This window comes from Cibotium barometz, chromosome 36 (assembly GCF_041138505.1).
Source record: "Cibotium barometz isolate CiBa-2024 chromosome 36, ASM4113850v1, whole genome shotgun sequence".
Classification (NCBI taxonomy): domain Eukaryota; kingdom Viridiplantae; phylum Streptophyta; class Polypodiopsida; order Cyatheales; family Cibotiaceae; genus Cibotium; species Cibotium barometz.
The window spans coordinates 17882650-17903796 of record NC_141081.1 but is presented as its reverse complement, the minus strand read 5'-3'; the positions used below and the strand labels follow the sequence as shown (position 1 = coordinate 17903796).

The 21147-nt window shown below is 47.7% G+C and overlaps 1 protein-coding gene across 1 annotated transcript in view; it reads left to right on the top strand.

The window, feature by feature from the left end:
* LOC147617558 (uncharacterized) overlaps nucleotides 1-21147 on the top strand; it is a 44201-nt gene that overhangs the window by 22291 nt on the left and 763 nt on the right. The window contains exons 3-9 of the mRNA XM_086775836.1: nucleotides 5857-5956; nucleotides 6102-6157; nucleotides 6266-6329; nucleotides 6517-6579; nucleotides 6676-6734; nucleotides 6820-6904; nucleotides 7022-7084. Coding sequence (XP_086631962.1) covers nucleotides 5857-5956; nucleotides 6102-6157; nucleotides 6266-6329; nucleotides 6517-6579; nucleotides 6676-6734; nucleotides 6820-6904; nucleotides 7022-7084 — 490 coding nt within the window. The remainder of the gene's footprint in view (nucleotides 1-5856; nucleotides 5957-6101; nucleotides 6158-6265; nucleotides 6330-6516; nucleotides 6580-6675; nucleotides 6735-6819; nucleotides 6905-7021; nucleotides 7085-21147) is intronic.

Sequence of the window (21147 nt, the reverse complement as noted above, 5' to 3'; positions counted from 1 at the left end):
CCTACAAAAAGCATTCTACTTTGTAAGTTCAGCACAATCAATGGAGCATTACATTGTGTTGTGCAATTACTTGTTTATCTCTTGATGCTGTCGACTCTCTCTCTCTCTCTCACTTTGAGTTATTTTTTTTCAGTTTTATGCCTCTTTGGCATCGATACCCAGAGTGGAATGTAAATGGATGTACCTGATCTGTCCCATAGGTCGGATTCGGCCTCCCGTGGACGTTAATATAACTTTCTTTCTTTCTTTCTTTCTTTCTCTCTCTCTCTCTCACTCCCCCCCCCCCCCCCCTGCATATAGCCATGGGCTTTCCAAAACCCTAGCCTAGGTCTTGTAAGTTGTACCTTCATGAATTCCCCGTTTGCATGGATCATTAAGCACTTAGGTGGTTAGAGACCATGCCTAGTGCGCATTGGAGGCTAGGCTCACTGGAGTTAGATCTTTCAAAACAATTTGGTGGTATGATCGAGTATCTTCCAGGTAAGGCCAATCCAGTGGCCAATGGATTGAGTTGAAGGGAGCTACATCATTTATATCTCACGTGTTCCCCACCTTGCTAGACCTCAAGAGAAATAGTCTTCATGAGATGTCAAGACTTAGGCGAGTTTGGTACTTGGTGGGAAAGCTGTAGAAACCACAGAGGCGTATGATTTCTTGATACATGATGGGTGGCTCTTATATAAGAACCGTATTTGTGTTCTCAAGGTGTACCGGCCACAACTCCATGACATGCATGATGCCGTCACCGGTGGTCATCGGGGAATGACTAGCACCTTGGAGAAACCTGAGCAGGCTGGCCAAAGTTTAAGAGGCATACACCTGCCAAGCTAACAAACAATGTTGAGACGTGTCGTTCAAAGAAGGGGATTGGATATATTTTGAGGTCATGAAACAAAGGTTTAAACAAGTGGGCAAGCGTTGTGCAAAGTCATCTTTTCGTACTTTAGTCCCTTTCCCATTGTTAAAAAGATTAATGACGTCTCCATGAAGCTTCAGCTACTTCACAGTTGGTCTATGCATGATTGTTTCTTATGTTAGTTGGTTAAAGTTGTTTTAGGGTACCCTTTGGAAATCCCAAATGACAAATCACCAGACATCATTGATGAGTTGATGATGTAGAGATCCTAGAGCCAGAATAGGGTGCGTTGCACTGATTCAAGCATGGTATCGGTTGGAAGAAGCGGCAAGTCCTCACCATGTTCAAAGACCAGGGTGCCCAGAGAGCGGTATGGTTGGATGAGGACTTCTTCGAGGAGTATCCGTCGTCGTTGTTGGCAGATTATTTGAAAGCGGTCTAGATCCTACCAACAAGTTAAGCAAGAGGGGATGTCATGTGCACCATTGTCCTAGGGTGCCACGTGGACATTGTGCAGATTCTAGGACAGTCAATCACCTTTTTTGATGGGCGAAGAGCACGTTGTGAGCCCTAGTCCAAGCGACAAGTTGCTAGGTGCCATCTAGATTTAGGGTCAGTGTCCATTTTGCCTATGGCACAAATCTATGTAACCCTCTTTGCAAGTGGTATAATGTTGTACTGGCCAACCGGGCACTTGCAAGACTATTTGGTTGGGGGGCCAGCCCATGGGCACCCTTAGTGTGGACCAAAAAGGGGCAAAGGTGGACCAATTATTGGGCTGATGGAGGGAGCCTATGTAAAGAGACTTTAAGGGCACATATTTTGAGAGCAATCTTAGGGCCAACCCTAGCTCTTGATGCCTATGTAAGAGCAACCAACCAAGGGCATAAATTATTTTGCAACCTGTGAGCTCAAGGGTCAGCCCAAGCAGGAAGAGGCAATTGACCCTTGAATGCTTGCATAAGGGAGCATAGAGATAAATCATATCTTTATCATCTGAAGGAGAGCATAGAAGGCTGTTTAGCCACCTGTATCCCTAAAACGAAGCTCATCAAGAAGGCCATCTCAGGGGAAAAATACGCACATCATCTAGACAACCAGCTGTGAAGCAAAACGCACTACACAAAAGTGGCCTCCAGCAGCAAGAAAAATGCAGCATGCAGGCCGGCCAGAAAATGCAGCCCTAAATGTTGGGGATTAGGGTTTCATAGAAACAAAGACACACACACACACACAAAGATGGTACACAGCAGCAAGCTCTCAAGAGAGGGAGAGAGATGGTGATTGCTACTCAAAGTAGATAGATACAAGATGTGTGGAGCAAGGGAGTTGACTCCACAATATCATAATACAATAAAATAAGTGTGGTGTCCTTTCACACCTAATATCCAAGGGGAAAAACCCAAAGGGAGAAAAGTGCCCTTGGTTAGCCCATGTTCACATGTGGCACTGCTCATAGCATATGTGTCATAACTCATAGCATATATGCTAATAAACCCCCCTGTGGTGGCAATGTGAACCTGTACAAGGTCGATAGCAAATCACTCTATGTGGGAGAGTAAGCCTAAAGCTTTGCGGAAAGCTTCAAACTTCTCTCGAGGTAACGCCTTCGTGAATAGATCTGCAACATTGTCCTGTGTAGAGCAGTAAGATAATGTGATCTCCCCTGCATGAACCCTAGCAGATACAATACATCTGAAAGACATAAGTCTTCACCATCTGTTGTTATGAGGATCACCTCACCAACATCCTGAACTGGATAAGAAGAATTGTTTGCGCATGTTACCTGCTTGCCTTCTGGGGCAGCTATAAGCTTCTTAAACAAATCCCTACGAGAGGTGATGTGTTTAGCATTTATCATAAATTGGGCAACTACTAGACTTGATTTCTAGAGACAACGCTTTTTTCCTCATCCATGCAAGGCACAACCGCTGACCTAGTCTTCTAGAATAGAGTTGCCCAAGAACCTAATTATCTAGCGTAGGGCTTTCACTTAATCTGTTGGAAAGCTACCCTACTAATCGGGTCCACCCGTCCGTAGGATGGTGCCATCGGGGCATTCCATCCTCCCACTTTCCACCCTACTCACGCATCAATTTGTTTTCTAATTAATCCTACCACACTGTTTGACATAAATAAACATGTTCCTTAATTAAGGCCCTTTTCACAAGGTTTGTTAAAACAGCCTTTTTACACAATACAATCATGCCAAAGATAAGATATATATATAAAAAGTTTATACACGAATCAATTCACTATCAAAATACCATGTGTCGTGTGTTTCATTGACACTGAGAGACATATGCTCCAAAGATACACCATAACTGCAAGTGATGAAAGTCCACTCATCCTGCACAAGATTTACTGATGTATCATCTTTCCTTGTAGGTGATGAAGAAGAATCTACAGCCATGCCGCTTTCCTTTTTTTTCTCCTTTGCAAGCCTCTTTCTACACTCTTTCAAGTAATGACCTGGCTTCTTGCAGTAGTGACATTTGCCCTTCGTTTTGGGTTTGCCTGCATCATTTTTAGCCTTTTTGTGAAGGCTGTCCCGAATCAACCTTTGGCTGAAAACTGTGTTTGGCTTTTCCATTGCCCTTGTCTTGGGCAGAAAAAGCCCCATCCCCACGCATGGTGGAAGATTTGTTCTTCAGATTCTGCTCCTCGTGTAGCAACAAACCAACCAACTCTTCAAACAAGATTGGTTCAGGCGATGTGTGGAAATTCAAGTAGGTTTTTGGCAAAGATGATAGTGTTCTGGAAACCAGCTCCTTTTCGGAAATGACCTCATCAATGTTGAGCAGCTGCTCCCGAAGATCCTGGATCTTCGTAAGAGGATCAACCATACTATCATGTTCATTCATGTCCAAGTTCTCAAGCTCTTTCTTGAGAAATGCAACCTTGGCCTCATTCTTTGCCTGATATATGGTTTCAAGTACATCCCAAGCTCGCCGTGAGGTCGTGCAAGACCAAATATGTGGTATGATTGATCGCTTTACTGACAAAGCAATCAAAGCCATCGCTTGGGCATCTCGAGTATCCTATCTTTTCTGCTCTTGTGAGGGACGAGTCGGTATTGCTGCTTGTTGAGCACCACGGCTAGGCGTGTTAGGTGCTATGTCAACAGGCTGTACATCTTCACCTGACACATAACCCCATAATCCTTTGGCCACAAGTAGATTTCGAACCATGAAACTCCATAGGGAGTAATTTTTGCCATCCAATTTGTCCTGTTGGGACAAAACCCCGAATATGTCGGTCGTATTTCCAGCCATTTGCTCAAATCTCGACACCAAGAGATATGCAAACACGTGCAACCAAATATGCTGTAAAAAGAACTTGCAGGCAAAATACAAATTGCACCGGAGTGCAATGCTAGGCAACCACAATGTCCTGTACAAATGTTTTGCCCCAAATTTCAGGCTGCAATGCTGAAAATCCCCTAATTTCTAAGCACTAATGGGATAAAGCCCCATAAATCTGTGTACCAATGAGCTTCAATTTTGCGATTAAGCAATGATTTCACGAAAGCCCCAATTTTCTCCGTGTCCTGTAAATGCAATTGTGCAATTTTTGAAAATCCCCAAATTCTGAAAAAACCCCAAATTTTTGACAAATCCCCAAATTTTTTCTGAATCCTGCACCCTAATGCTGCCCTTCACTCTTGCCTACACTTGAATCTTGCAATGACGCAATAAATTCATAAAAGCCCCTTCATTTGAACCAAAAAATAGTTACTTGATTTTTGAGAGGAGGTTGCAGGCAAGATGGTGCAGCTGGTTGCTGACGTGACGGGAGTAGCGTTGAAGGGCAGCAGACGGCGAGCTGCATTTTCAGCAGACGGCGAGCTCCTCAGGCGAGAGCTTCTGTGTGCAGACGTGCTCTGTGGACTCTGCAGCTAGCGGGAGCTTCTATACACAGAAGCCTGAGCTGGTTCGCCTGTCTACACACAGAAGGTGCTGGTTTGCTGGCTCAGGCGCTGTTGTTGGAGACAACTAAGGTACAGGTGTTGGCGATGGCGGACTGATGCTGGAGGCGACCAAGACGCAGGCAACGGGAGTGAGATAGGTGCACGGGAAAGCGCCGGACGGAGTTGCTGCAGGCGGCGAGACGGGCATGGCATGGACCAAGTGACGATGGCACGGACTAAGCAATGACGGCACGGACCACCAAGCGACGGAAAAAATGACCTTTTTTTGGGCAAAAAAATGGGCTTTGCCACGTAAGCCCAAAAGAGGGCTGACCTCCGCCGTGGGCTGCCTCTCAGGCTTCGAGCGTTGTCGACACGGGCGGGGCGGTGGTGGAGCCCTCCCCACTAGCTCCGCCCTCTGCGGAGGCTGAAATGGGCGGCAGTGAGACCAGGCAGGCGGGAGCTTGGACGGAGTGCGCAGAAGGTGCCGGACGGCCGGCGGACTGTGAGAGTCGGAAACGCAGCTGCCGACGGACGGACGCAGGAAGCTTGGCGCCGGAAACTCCATGGGCAGGGATATGCAGCCAAGCTCTGATACCACTGTTGGGGTTTACCCATACCTACATTATTTACTTTGGCTGACAAAGGACAGGTGTTTTACACATTGCCACTTGTGTGAAATGAGTATACACTGAAAATCAACCAAATAGCAAATTGAATTGCATTATTTAATTTGAAGGACTCATGGCGTTGTTTTGAAATATCTTGTCCATTGTATTTACAAATGGTCAACACCATGTTTGCACTTTGTTTGCCTGAGTTTTTGTTGTAGATTGAATGCACATGTTTTTGTACATGCAAATCACATTGTTCCATGATCATTGTCCAATAAATGTATCCATCTATAGCAAGGCCTGGAGTGGTAATGTACAGATGGCAAAGAAATTTGACTTTGGACTTTTCGAAGATGCAATCAACAACTTATTGCTTTCACTTATACTTGGGTGCAATTGAAACACATTCTCTTACTCTAATGAAATCAATGTGATACTTTGAGAATTTATGTTTGGTTTTTTTGTTCGTGTTTCAGTTTGTTAATTGAGAATTTAGAATCTAAAGGTGTACCAGTTCGAGCTTTAGTACGAGATGTTTTCAAAGCACGCTCAATCCAACAATTGAAAAATTGTGAGGTAATTATTAAACTTAATTGCATGAGGGTGTGTGCACTTGTTGCTTATGGTTTGTTTATGGCTGTAACATTTTTATCTCCACATGTTTCTATTTATGTAAGAGATTTTTGTCAGAATCAGTTGTGCTGAGAGCTTGTGGTTTCAGGTTATTGAGGCTGATCTGTACAAGTATGAAACAGTCAAGAAAGCAATTGGAGACTGGTATACCTGCCACTTCAGCCCCTTCATTTCTAAAGAGATGTTGAATATAAATGTTGGTCACACAAAGTAGGGATTTAATGGGGAAATGTGTCACTTGAAAATTTGCAGCAATGTAGTTGTTTGTGCTATTGGAGCGAGAGCTTTCCCTTTTGATCCTTTTAGCACCTATCAGGTTGGGATCAATCTTAGAGCACTGTACCAACACATTTGAAAAAGATAAGGCCTGCGCTGTGCATTTTTGTGTTTTGTCATCCTATGGTATCGATTTGCAAAGAGTTGCATGTCTTTTCATGTTATATATAGTGATTTTGATTGCTTTTGTATTTTAATAACCTTTGAAGGATTGGATTACTATGCAGGTGGAGTATGAAGGTGTTTTGAACCTTATATCAGCAGCCAAGAATCATGGGAGTATCAAGAAGGTAATCCTTTTGTTTTTTGAGTCTTCTACTTTTGCATGTCCATTTATTTTCTTGTTCGTTCTTCTTGTCATTAATACGTTTTCCTTGTTTTTCCAGTTTATTCTAATCTCAACTATTGGTGTCACATACCTACAATTGATCCCACTGCTGTTTTGGTAATAAGTCATGTTTTGAGCGGGTGTTTTTCTCTTTATATCTAAGCATTACATCATGATTCAGAATGTGAATGCGTTTATTCAGGAAGAAGCAAGCTGAGCTATACTTACAGAGGTCTGGACTTGATTACACCATTGTGAGACCAGGGGGTCTGAGAGACACAAATGAGGTATCTGACTAAGAAGACAGTTGTTTTTCTATACTTGGTAATATTGCAATTATATAAGTGTGTTGGTATAAATTCTTGGGATTCATGCAAGATTTTGTTTGTGACATTGGTTTTCAGCCTGAAGAAGTCATCATGCAAGGTCCAGATTCTCGGATTTTTGGTGGCATCAGTAGAAGGAAGGTAATTGGTCTTTTATGACGATTTCTGCATTGCTTATTTCTTTGGTTAGTTGGCCTTAGGAATGTTAAGGTGACTGCATTATTTGGTTTTTAGGTTGATTACTAACAGGCATTATAAGATTTCTTCTTCTGTGTGCGTCTGGGTGTGTGTCCATACATCTCTGCCAGTGGTTTTTTTTTTCAAATCTGGGAAAGAGATCCTTCTATTAGTAAAAAACACTAGCCATAGGCTAGGTGTACATGCTCATAAGATGCAAAAGAAAACAGGGAGGGTGGTTCCCTCCATAGCTGGTCACTCTCGGAGGGAAACTACCTCATAGGGGGTGAGTTAAAACCACACTAGCGGCCTGTAATGCCAAATGATCTCGCCAGCCTGCTTAGAGAAAGGGCTCCCCATGCCATGTGCACAAGAAGGCCTCTTGCCGTCTATGCATGCGATCCGATCTGCCTTGAAGCTTCCTCTGTAAGAATACACAATAGCCGAAGCAGAGTCTTCACAACACAAAGCACTATATTACCGAAAGAAGTGGAAAGTAAACAATATTACTGCTTGCAAACTTTGATTACAAACTGATGGCTGTTCGCCCACCTTTGTGCTCGTAATAAGGAGTTTTGATGGCAGGATCTGGATGGAGGATGTCTGGCTTACAAGAGCGCTTGAGCACACTGAACAAAGGCTCCTAAACTAGTCTATATAGTAGGTGTAATTGCCCCAAAAAGGGTTGAGAACAATCTTGACACACACTTAAATTATTAATACTATTAAACAAGATGAAATGGCACAAAACCAAATGCTGAAATTTAAATAACGTTGCAATAGGGCTGGAAAGTGCTGACCCCCCTTGTAATATGATTGTATTATCAAGGATTTTTCAAGATACAAGCTTCATGGGCATCAGATGCCAACTCTCCCCAATCCCTAGTGTCTTGCCACAAGCAGCTATGCTTTAGGAGCATCCATACACAAGCACGTATGTGCTAGGCCGAGTCATAGAAGACCTTAATGGTCAAGCACACGGATGTAGATTAGGTAAAGAGAACTCGAAGAAGGTCTTACCACTGAATTTTCTGATTTCGAAAGAAGAAATCAACTTTTTGGGTTACTATAAAAAAATATTGGAGATTTTCTTCGTCCCTCCCCTCCCTCTCCTCCCGTGTAGGTGGTTGTTTCTAGGCTTCAGGGGTTTCTAATTTATTCGGCAAGCTTCAAATCATTCTGGTCGTCACCCTCAGGAGGACTCCATGGCAGCCACTCCGTCATCCCTGACCGAAGACGCCATTGCTTGCATTTCCTTCTCCAAAGTGGATCTTTAGGTTCTTGCCATGATTCTTGCCTCACTTGAGGCCTCCGCCCTGGTCTGTAAAATTATTGGTAGCCGCCCCGCGCGGACAGCTCAAGGATCCTTTTTAGGCTAGCCTCATTGGCAAACCTACAAAAATCATCGATATTCACCCTTTGGGGCGTGGATACTACCAGATGGAATTTGACTCGCCATCAGCGTCAGACCGAGTCATGCAGCTGAGTCCCCTTGCATTGCATATGGCGTAGGCCTTCTTTGCTCGGTGGCAACACGGCTTCGATTCTGCGTTTGACCCGTTGGCTGGCGTTTCAGGCTTCCCAGGCCTTAGGAAGGAGTACCTTCCTCTTCTCTTGGTGATTGGTGATGCCATCAGGAGAGTGATGGACCCCCCCCCCCCTCGCCCAACCGGTGCCTCGGCTCTCGTGAGTTCAGTTGGGATTCCATCGCTCCGTATGTGTGTGGCCTCGTCGAAGTCAGTAATACATTTTCTATACCTAGCCTCCGTGGAGACCCCATATAGCAGCGCGTGGAGTATTCTGGCCTCCCAGGCTAATGCTTCATTTGTAGACAGATGGGTCACATAGCTAGAGCTTGCCCAGGAGACCGCCTTCGGTGGTTCCTCCCTCCGGTTCTTGTGTTGACTCTCACTAGGGGTAGAGAGAGGAGCATGCCCTCAAGCAGCAGAGCTCCAGGCCTCGACTTTGGGTGACCCAGTAGGCGGTGAGTGGCGGACGGTTGGACTGTGCCTGGGCCACTAGACGACCACTAGAGCCGAGCGCTGCCATCGAGCGCGCCAGGCTGGTAGATCTCAGGAGGATTTGGTTTTGTTAGAGAACCATTTCGAGCATTTATCACAGCACGTTCCCGTTGGCGACACGCCCTCTTTAGTCCCGGAGCAGGCCCCTCCGGCCGCACCAGTTTGGCGATCGACCCCTCGTCGAGATCACCCTCCCCCCCCCCCCCCCGCGGCGACCCTCAATGTTCTAAGAGGCCGGCCGACCTCTTTGAGTCCCCATCGGCCCCCTCCCCCCAGTTTTCCTCTCCGATGGATCCCCTTAGTAGCACCCCTTCCCGGCCTCTCCGCCCTCTCTCGCCACTGCCTCCCCCAGTCTCGTCACCGACTTTACCTGCAGCAGCGCACTCCACCCCACCTTTATCATCCGAGTCTCCCCCCCCCCCCCCCCCCCCCTCTTCTGCCTCTCTAGAGCACTCTCGTCGCCCCCCAGCAGCCCCTGACCTGGTGCAGAGGCAGTCGGTGGGGTCGGTCCGTGGCAGATCTCAGGAGGATTCGGTTCTGTGAGAGAACCGTTTCGAGCATTTATTCCAGCACGTTCCCGTTTTGGTGACGCGCCCTCTTCAGTCTCGGAGCGGGCCCCTCCGGCCCCACCAGTTTGGTGGCCGATTCCTCGTGGACCCCCTAGACCCTTAGTGTTCTGAGAGGCCGGCCGGCCTCTCTGAGCCCCCAGCGGGCCCCTCCCCCAGTTTTCCTCTCCGATGGATCCCCCTCAGTAGCACCCCTTCTCGGCCTCTCCGCCCCTCCGCCCTCTCTCACCACTGCCTCCCCCACCTCCTCCCCCTTCTCCTCCCCCAGTCTCGTCACCGACTTTACCCACAGCAGCGCACTCTGCCCCACCTTTATCATCCGAAGCGCCCCCCCCTCTTCCCCCTTCTGCCTCTCCAGAGCACTCTCGTCGCCCCCCAACAGCCCCTGACCCGGTGCGGAGGCGGCCGGCAAGATCAGTCCGTCGCTTGATTCATCGATTCTCCGATCCGGTAGAGATGACCATCGTTGCCTCCCTAGTGAGAGCTCTCCCGCCAGAGTCCCCAGGTGGGGCCGCTAGGATCGTGGGATAGTCTGGGGACTACATTTTCTTCTAGTGTCTGCTGACGGAAGGGATTGTTTGGGTATGTGTGTTTCACCACTCCAGGCTTTCTACGCCAAATAATGGCGCGATGATCTTCTTTTCCCTTTGGTGTAGCCTTGGGGAGAGAGTGGGATCTTGAGTTAGTGGCAGCTGCCATCCAGGATCATGCAGTCGAGCTCTCCCACCATCTCTACGATCTCCACATCACCGATATTCTCACCCATTTTTGGCCTCTGGCTAGAATGGAGCGTGGAGGTTCATCCCATTGAGGCTAGGACGGAGAGATGGTAGTATCTAGTCTGGAGGTGCCCCTCTTTGTGTTCATGCATACCTCTGCTGCGGTACCTCTTCCCCCCTCTTATAGATACCTATATTGTGATCGATGGAGTCCGGAGCATGCATATGCGCGTGCTCGTACAGAGTGGTGTCACATGGAGGACAAGATTAGTGCCCACCTGGCGTGCCTTCACCCCCGCATGGATTGTGATTATTCCCCGTCTAAACCCTCACCCAAGACTCTTTGAGTGGAGGGCAATTCCGCTAGTGCCGCATCACACCGAGATTGACATGTGGATTGTTTCATGGAACATAGGGTTTAGGGGAGCCTCAGTGCTTTCAGAGACGAGGCGAGCTTCAAAGGGCCATAGGGGGGGGCCCATAGACATTCTTTTCCTCCAGGAGCATCATCTCTCAGAGGGGCGCACCCGCAGATGCGGGAAGATTCTTCTAGGCGGGAGTCATACTTTCTGGTCCCCATCCTTCGGCCCCTCAGGGATGCAGGGAGGGGTGTGTATTTCTATCAGTGAATAGCTGTTGCCGGCTCAAGAGTCATTGTCCCGGGGCGAGCATAGTGGATTACCATTGCTGTTGAAGAGGATAGCGTTGGCTTTCTCAGCATTTATGCTCCGAACGTTGCTGCAAGTAGAGCCGTCTTTTGGAGCTCTGTATGGCAGGTCCTCCCTTAGGTTGACTTTTGGTGCTAGGGTGGTGACTTTAACATGATAGAAGCAACAGAGGACAGGCTTGGAGGTGTCACGGCCATAGTTTCAGGAGCAGAGTAATCAGCCTGGGAGGAGATGATTCTTGCAATCAGGGGGCAGGACCCTTGGCATCTTCCATTGTTTGGGCGTAGCCCAGGGAGCCTTTGATTCTCGAGATTGGATAGGAGGAGCACTAGCCCCAACCTCTCTAGACTTGACAGGTTTTATGTTGATAAGTGGGCTTGCAGCCGAGGGGGTATGATTGGTATTTTGGCAGGTACTTCCTTTTCTGATCACGCCCGGTTATTTTGTCCTTAATAGGACCCTTGGAGGCATGAAAGTCATGTAAGCTTGAGGATTCCGAGCAGCGTCATTCAGGACCCTGAGATATGCAACAAGATAGAGTAGATTTGGGCGAGATTGGATTTTCTTTTAGGCTCTGCTGCGTGCACATTGAATGAGGGCTTAGGGGAGATCAACAGTTTCTTGCAGGAGGCAGCCCTGAGCAGATTAGAGGGTTTCCGGGAGCAAGAGAGAAGTTTGAGGAGTCTTGCCTCTTTACAACGACTTCAGGAGGGGTCCCCGGATAGCTAGTGGATCGAGAGTCAGCTCGCCGCCGCTCGTACGGAGATTAGATTCATAGAGGAGAGGAGGGTGGAGTATAGGTATCATGCTAGGGCTTCTTTCTGGGCACAGGCAGGCGATAGAGTCATATGGGATTTCTTTGAGATAGCTGGACCTCACTGGAGAAGAGATGGTATTCGCAGGTTGCATGGCCAAGATGGAGCTATTGTTTCAGATCCTCCTAGGTGAGCCATGGACTTTTTTCGATCCCTCCTCACTGGTGCCCCCAACATCTTCACAGGTGGTGGACACACGCGAGAGGGTCTGGTGGCATACGAGGGAGGTGGTTCCCCCTTCTCTTCGGTCATTTTTATTGACACCATTTACTGTTGAGGAGTTGGCGAAGGCATTGACGGCACTTCCCAGGGGTGGATGGGCTTCTAGTCTCCTTCTTTTTTCGCCATTGGGACCTCATGGAATGTGGCCTTCGAGCTTCCTTCAATGAGATTATGATTATAGGTGCCATGCCAGAGAGGCTCTCAAAGGGCTTGATTCACTTGATTCCCAAGGAGGGTGGTGACAGTTTGGAGATCCGGTAGTGGAGACCCATCACTCTCGTTGGGACAGCCTATAAGATATTGGCTAAGGCCATCAGCAAGAGACTTCAGCCTTTTCTCCCAGACTTTATCCATGACACTTAGACTGACTTTGTTCAGGATAGGAGCATCTTGGACAACATTTTTACCTTCCGAGAGGCGATAGCTTCAGCTAGGATCAGCAGCAAGACCTCATTGTGCTTCTCCTAGATTTTGAGAAAGCATATGATAGGGTGGATTGGAGCTTTCTGAAGGGCGCGATGAGCCGGATGGGATTCCCTAAGGAGTGGATTTATGGGGTTTTAGGACTCTACTCAACCTCGCATAGCCAGGTCCTCGTTCAGGGGGGCTCGAGGTGAGAAATTTCCCCTTTCTCGCTCCGTTCGGCAGGGCTGTCCATTGGCAACTTACCTCTTTCTTTTTGTCGCCGAGGCCATGAGCAATTTTCTTTGTGCCCAGGAGACCGGGCTCTAGGGATTGCGTCTCCCCGTTCGTACGCAGGAAGAGTTGTTGGATTCAGAGTTTGCAGATGACACAACAGCCTTCCTCTCAGGAGATGTTGGGAATCTCCAGAGATTCGCAGAGGCGATTGAGATTTTGTGCCGTGCATCAGGAGCGCAGATCAACTGGCACAAGTCGTGTGGTTTTTGGGTAGGTTCAGCACCTGCCCCGACTTGGAGACCAGTTGAGGCTTTCTAGTTGATCCCGAGGGGCACTCCAGTTCGCTATCTTAGTTGCCAAGTGGGCATTGATATCTCTCCCGAGTAGCAGCTCGCTCTGCTTCTTCTGAGTATTCGGAAGAAGCTTTTATATTGGAGCTCGTCGAGGCTCTCCCTAGCAGGCAGAGTGGTGGTGGCGAACCAGGTACTTCTAGCCACCATGTGGTACATCACTTCGTGTTGGGCCTTTTCTCGGGCGTGCATTGGCTAGGTACAATGATTGATCGGGAACTTCTTATGGGTCGGAAGTGATGGGAGGCCACTCAGGGCCAAGGTGGCATGGCGAGTGATCATTCAGTCACATAGCAGAGGGGGGCTTGGCCTCATCAATCCTGCTAGACAGAGCCGTGCCCTGCTAGGCAAGTTGATTGTGAGAGGACTCCTTCTCGGTGGTGAGCCTTGGAAGGATTTCTTATTGGCTTGGATCTCGGTCCACACTCCGAGCCTAGGGGGCCCGTGGCCGTAGAGTACCCGATGGATCTTCATAGAGATGCGAGCCCGTGGTTTTAACCTGGCTTTTGAGGACAGATTTGCAGCTAGTTTACTTTGGGCTTGGGATCATCTCAGGCCAGCTCTCAGATAGATAGTATCAATTGCCTCAGAGGAGCGGCTTTGGCAGCCTTTGGTCTTGAACCTCGTGATCGGTTTACCTAGTGGCCACATGTTAGGGGCCCGAGCGCATGTATCTTGGGGAGCCTCGAGTACGGGACTAGCCAGGTCTCTTGGAGATTGGATTGCACACATGCAGTTACCCCTCGAGGAGCAGGAGAGAGGCCTGTCAGGGATCCGGGGTCGAGATAGGCTCAGCATCGACATTGACTTAGCTATCCCTCAAGAGTGGCTGATGCCTATTCCAGACCCGACACCCCCCCCACCCACCCAAGTGTGGCTAGGAGTGTTTACTAGACATGATATCCTCGTGGCAATCCACGGAGCAGATGAGGACAGTGGTCTGCTCACTTTTTGTATTGGTTCCCAGGGCAGACTTGAGAGATTAGAGCTTCCCTTGGAGGATTTCAGAGGCTGATCGGTTTTCGGGCACAAGAATGGCACAGATCCAGCACCGGGCAAGGTGGCCAAGGAGAGACTATGGCGGCTTTGGATTTGGATGCAGCTAGGCCGCAGGATCTAGATGCCTGAGATAGATGGCACACTGGTAGCAGTAGCACATTCGCAGTCACAGGGCCGATCACTGCGCTTCCTTTCAGACTTCAGGAAGAGGCTTTGGGACAGCTTTCGGGCTAGAAAGATCACTCTCTTTCTTTGGTTGATGGCACACAGGAGTTTGACGGTCGGTACTTGGCTGGCAGTTGGAGGTCGGTCAGTGGCTTGTCTGCGGTGCGGCCACCATCAGGAGTCTCAGTGACATTGCCTTTGGGATTGTCCGAAGGCTCAGCAGATTTAGCAGTGGATTCTCCGCATCTTCGCTATCGATAGGGCATCGACCCGGATCATTACTTGGGGCATTGTCGCTTGGGCCATAGAGGCTGGAGCAATCAGGGCTTATGAGGAGGATGGGGGAGGACTAGCCCTTTAGGTCTCTCACCATCGTATTGCAATAGAACCAGTCACAACCCCTCCTACATGTGATTGGCGGGGCCAGGCTCATGCCAGAGATGGGAGATTTGCAGTAGCATCGCAGCTTGGCACATTTGGTGTGCTAGATGCAGCGAGGCCATCGAGGGTACCCACACTCCGCCGGCTGAGACCATCAGGAGCATATGGCTTGATATCATTCACCCCTTTGTGGTCAGTGGGGGAAGTTACAGGGAGGTTGTGAGGACTGCATCCGGAAGCAGCGGGAAGCCTTCTTGAGACTCTGGAGGCCAAGCCCTTTCCTCACAGATAGAGGCGGTGACCCCATTTGGCATTACAGACCACCTATGTGGTTGTTTCCCCCCCCCCCCCTATATGAGATAGTCTTCTCCTCACAGAGCGGCCAGCCGGAGGAGAAGCATCTCTTCCCCTTATGATCACTTGTCTCCCGCCCTCATATGAGGCGAGTTTGTATTTAGCCCTTCGTGGTGTGGCTGTTTTTTCTTTAACTAATTGAAGGATCTTTTTCCCGAGAAAGAAAGAGAAAAAGAAAAAAAGAAATCGACTTTTGATCAAATTGTTAGCGATAGAAATGCTTCAAAGTATTTTCAGCAGGTACATATCCAAGAGATAGTAGCTGAAAAAGACTCCCAAGGGCTGGACAACATTGTAGCACTCATTTTCCGGCTGATGCAAGAGTTGGAGAAGGACGAAACCATCCCAAAAAGCATGTGTGTGGATTGGTTATGCTGAAAATTGTCTTCCTTTTCCTCTTGAAGAAGGTGCCTATTTCCGTACAAGGGAGGGAGCGGATAAGTCTTTCCATTCATATAATGGGTGGCCATTGGGCCACCTCAATAGGAGCCACACTTCTCTCATAAATGGAGAGGGTGCCCAATAAGTTGTCAGTTGTCCATAATCTTTCCATTTATATAATGGGTGGCCATTGGGCCACCTCAACAAGAGCCACACCTCTCCCATAAGTGGAGAGGGTGCCCTCTAAGTTGTCAGTTGTCCACACTCTTTGGCTTGATTATGAGAGTTTAGCCGACCGCTATTCAATAAGCACCCAAACTCACTTATAATCTGTCCGCCTAATCTTTAATGAAGTGTGGATGCCCAAACTCACTTATAAGTTACCGGGCCGTACTTAATGAAGTGTGGACGTGCAATGCAACACAATGAGCTAAAACACAAATAAGCTTAAACAAAGAGTTTCGAGTCACACCTGGGCAAGCAGTGAGCTTGCTTGCTAAACTTGTCCATAATGGTCCATATTGCATCATTGCCATATTGTGTACGAGGCAAATCTATGATAAAATCCATGGCAATGCTTTCCTATGGCTGGTTTGGAATTGGCAAAGAATGAAGAAAACCAGGAGCCTTTTGCCGGGGGACACATGCATGTACATAAGCCTCTTCTCATTCTTGGCCAAAATAAATACCTCTCAATCATTTGAGTGGTAGGCAAAAATCCTCTATGTCCTGCATAAGGTGGAGTGTGGCATTCATCTAAAACTTTTTTGTCTCATGTTTGAAACTACACTTAGGCAGTTATCTTTCATAAGATAGTCATCTTTCACTACATAACGAGGCGTGTGCATGACCATCCATCAAATCAGGCCATATATCTGCAAATTCAGCATCCAAATGATACGTGTCTCGCATCCCAGATAAGTCCTAATGTGAGGCAACTGAAATTGCAGCCACGTATGGTTTTCTTGATAGCGCATCTGCAGCCACATTGTTCTTGCTAGGGTTGTGCAAAATCTGAAATTCAAACATAGAGAGGAAAATGGCCATCCTCATATGCTTCTTGAAAGCTTGGTTTGCGTCAGAAAATACCGCAAACTTTGGTGGTCGGTTTTGACTGTAAATTCAGCTCCTAATAAGTAGTGTTCCCATACTGTAAGAGCATGAAGCACACCCAATAGCTCTTTATCATAGATGCCAAGAGAAATCTTGGCATTATACAATTTTCTGCTTTCATATGCAACGGCATGTCGTCCTTGATTTAGGATAGCTCCTATGTAAGTGCTGCATGCATCACATTCAACATTGAATGTCTTTTGTAAATCAGGATCACCAAAAATGGTCCCGATGTACTGAGCATCAATTTCAGATTTTGACCATTTAAACATAGCCCTTTTCTTGGTAAGTTCACACAATGGTGAGGCAATCATTGCAAAAATGAGATATGAACCTCATGTAATATGAGCCTAAACCAAGGAAACTCAAACTTCATGTATGGATTTAAGTTCCGGCTAGTCCTTAATGGCTTGGATCTTTGTAGGATCCATTCGCACCCATCTTTTGACACATTGTGTCCAAGATAGTGAATCTCTGAAATGAAATGAAATGAAATGTTATATTAACGTCTTCAAAAGGCCAAAGTGACCTATGAGACCAAAGTTACAACCACGTGACATCTGATACACTGTCTGGAAAAGAAAAGAAAGAACTGAAGGTAAGTAGCTAGCCCCACAATACATCAGTAGGGGGCATCCGGAAGCAGCAACTAGGGAGAGTGGGAAGCTAATGCTATTAGTCAAAATGGGGTACATGAGTACATGGATACATGAATACATGAATATGGGGGAGTACAAAAGTGACAGTGAGTACAACACGATATGGCTGGAGTGGTAATCATCCTAGGAGCTCTAGCATGGGTCTCTGCTGGATGGCCTGGATATCTGCCATAGTGAGATGCCTGGTCGGACGAGCCCGATGCCTCGCAATGATGCTTTGAATCCTCCGGTGTAGGCACCGTCTCCGATGTGAGGATCCGCGAACCCTCGGGCGTCTAGATCTGCCCAACTGGATAGCTCTCTCAACTAGAGTCCCACGGGGTGCCCTGCTGGGCTGTCGGCTGTGTGTCCTCTCGGGTAGTCCCTCTAAAGAAGTCAGTAATCTGCTTGTGTGTGGACTCCCTGCCAGTTGGGCGTCTGCTCTTGATAATGGACTCTCTGAGCCTCCATTCTCCAGGAGATAAAAACCCAACCAACGCTGATCACAATAGTCCATGACTCTAGCCAGTGGTCCAAATCCCTCTCTGAAAAGGCAATGGTAGCGCCCTCGAATCTCATAATATGCTGTGCAGCGACAGATGTAGTGCTCCTCCGTCTCTGGCTCTATCCAACAAATTTGACAAATCCTGTCCCCTGGAGGTATGCCTCTAAATTTGCCTATCTCTATCTCTAACTGATGTGAAGAGGTGCGGATCTGCCCAATGGCGCACCTCAATCCATGAGACAGATGGGTATCTATGTAGCTCGGTCTAAGTATAAAGTCATCCTCAGTGATGCGGAGAAGATGGTCTCTATAGAAAGCCATCTTCGTCCCCAACTCCTGTGAGGGCTCTAGCCATGTCCTCCTAGTGTCCAACTGAATGAGGTCCTGTCTGATGACTCTACTAATCTCATAATGTGTCAAGGTGAGAGAGGGTGCCTCCAGAGAGTACTGGAAGGGTGGAAGTCTGTCTAAACTGAACCCGTGGAGCTCAAACCAGGATGCTATCTGCGCATAGCAACATGAAGTGTCTCCCTCCATGGCTAGCTAATGAGAGGACTCTAAAGCAAGTCGTGCATACTAGTGTCAGGGAAGCTCTCAGGTGCTATGAATGAAGGACACTGATCTGGCAAGAGCCTCGACTACGATCGGTGGTGCTCCCATCTCGGCTCTAATAATCTCATGGGATACTGAGGCCTTAGACCGAATCATCCTGGAGATCATGGACACAAGTGGTCTCTCCATCGATCTCCATCCATCGTATGTGCATCCTGATCGACTGTGACGATCTAGGCTAGGCCCTGAGATCTGTACTCCATATAGCATAGCCGATGTGACCAGCGTGTCAAAAAGCCACAGCTTAGTGTGTGGCTCCTGAAACTGTACCTATGAGCACATCCTCTCTAGACCTTCTAGTGCTGCATATCCTCTAGTCAATCTGGCCTCTGCTGCCCCCCTCATGGAAAATGTGGGCCCAGTGAACACCACTCCAAGATATGTGTATGAGTCAACATACTCCACTGTCTCCTGCCCATATGTGAAAATAGGCGTTGATCTCCAAACCCACTGAGCTGTAGTGTTAAACACCATAACCTTGGTCTTACCAAGGTTAACTGAGAGCCCATTGTCCTGTGCATAAGCATGTAAAGTATCCAAGTGCCTCTACATACCCTCTGGTGAGTCTGCTATAAGCACAATATCATCAGTATATAAGAGCAGAGGTATCCAAGTGCCAGCCAACTGGGCTCCTCTGTCCCCTCGTGTCCCAATATAATCAGAGATCTCATCAATGTATAGTCCAAATAGAGTCGGAGAGAGCGGGCAGCCCTGTTTCACCCCTATAGTGGAGAGTACTGGCTGGGAGAGACCCTCTGTAGTCCGCACCTGTCCAACTACTGTCTCATAAAGTGCCATAATACCCCAAATGAGCTCACATGGAACCCCCAAGTCTTGCAGCTTGCGCATCAGTCTAGCTCTGGGCACTGTGTCAAAGGCCTCGCGGAAATCCACAAAGCCACGGTAGATCCTCCTCCCATGTGCTCTGCCCTCCTCAATGATAGCCCTGAGGGTAAAGATATGATCCAAAGTAAAGAACCTCCTCCTAAAACCGGCCTGTCCCTGAGCTCGAAACAATGAGCAAAGAATGCCTTAAATAGGGCTTGGAAATCCTAGTGGACTGGCCGACTTGCTATGTCGGCCAGGTCCTGGACAAGTATTTCTCTTTTTGCTGCAGCCGACAGATCTTTTACCTCTTCTTGCGTTGGCCGACAGCCTCATAAATCCTCCACTAGGCTTTCCTGCCCACACCAGTAGTATATGCTCCAAAATCTGGTCCTAATTTGGTTCTTTATTTTGTTGCCTTTCAAGGATTAGACTTGGGGATTAGCCTGCATACGCCTTGCACATGACATCCCCCTCCGCTAAACTTGATGAAGGGATTCCAAATTCTATTCTTGGATGACTCTCACATCCCATTGTCTATTCATGGAGTCCCAAACATGTCATTCTTCCCTTCCTGACAACTTTTTCATTGAAAACCTTGCCCGGTCTCCAAATCCACTCCAACTCTGATGAAGATCTATGCATCTGTTCCATCATGTCCCCTTTCCCTTCATGCCCTGTCCTTGAACACTTTCTCTGGTCTTCCTTTTCTGTGTATTGAGTTTGGCACTCTCGCGCCACCCCTTGGAGGGTTGTCCGCCCTTGGAACTGTTGCCTGAAAGCCTTTCCTGGTGTGCCCCAAGTGGCACCCAAGTCATAGGACTGCCATTCCCCTTGGGTCTTGTGGAACACCACCAACCAACCTCCTTGGAACTTCTTCCACGCAAGTGGAGGCAGGGGCAAACTAGGAGGCGGCGGCAGGGACGCACAAGAAGACGGAGACGAGGGAAGGGGCAGGGTGCAGGAAGGCCCCCACTATAGAACACGGGGTCTTAAAGACCCTTGTCAGGTGAGGTCCACGTCCACCATGCGCACTGAAGATTGCGCAAATGTTGACCATCCAAGTAAACTCGGCCCAGTAAACTAGGCTGAGTAAACTACGTAGTGCTGGAAAATAGCACGGGATAATGGCTTGAAACCACATGGTTCCATTGCTTGAAGGTATAGTGTAGTGGGAAGATGTTTCCAGTGGTGACCCAAGGTCTCGAGTTCAGATCCTCTTTTTCACATAACATCTTGCTCCAAATTTTTCCAAATCCCAAACCCAAATTCACCCTTGCCCCATGATGTAAACTACGAAGTAAACTATGATTTGCCGAGTAAACTAGGAAGTAAACTATGCCCACTTAGTAAGCTGCAAAGTAAACTAGGAAGTAAACTATGATTGCTTAGTAAACTACAAAGTAAACTAAGATGGAATTTTCCTAGTTTACTTTGTAATTTACTCGGCGTAGTTTACTCGGCCGAGTTTACTTCATCTAACGGCCCAAAAAAGGTGTCACGATTTATATGAATCCATTGATCTCACCTAACAAGGGTCTTTAAGACCCCCCCCATGGTAGATAGTACTGAGGGCGGGAGAGGGCAGGTGTGCAGGGGGGGAGCTCCAAGTCACTGTTCGATATCGAGAGTCTTGTTGGTGCTTGAAGAAACTCCTCCTTCATGTACTTGTGCATACATACATATGTCCATACATGTGGGCATTTTTATGTGCGTGTATTTCCTTAGTTATCTTGCGGTTGGGTGGCTTCCACTTGCCACTCTGTGGGGAGTCTCTTTGGGTCGTTAGGCTTTCTTTCTTGAACTTGGAAGTTCAAAAGTGAAGCCCTCTAGGTTTTGTGCCTAATCATTGCCAAGGTTTCGATTAACCACAGTATAAAATAGTGAATGAAATCAGCTCTACAAAAGGCCAAAGGTTCTGAGACCAAAAGTGGTTACAATGATGAGACAAAGTGACAGAAGCATGTTAAAAACATTATGAAAAACCCAACTAGACCTGAAAGGAAAAACAGCCCTGTAAGTGCCAAGGGAACAATGCTACAATGTACACACAC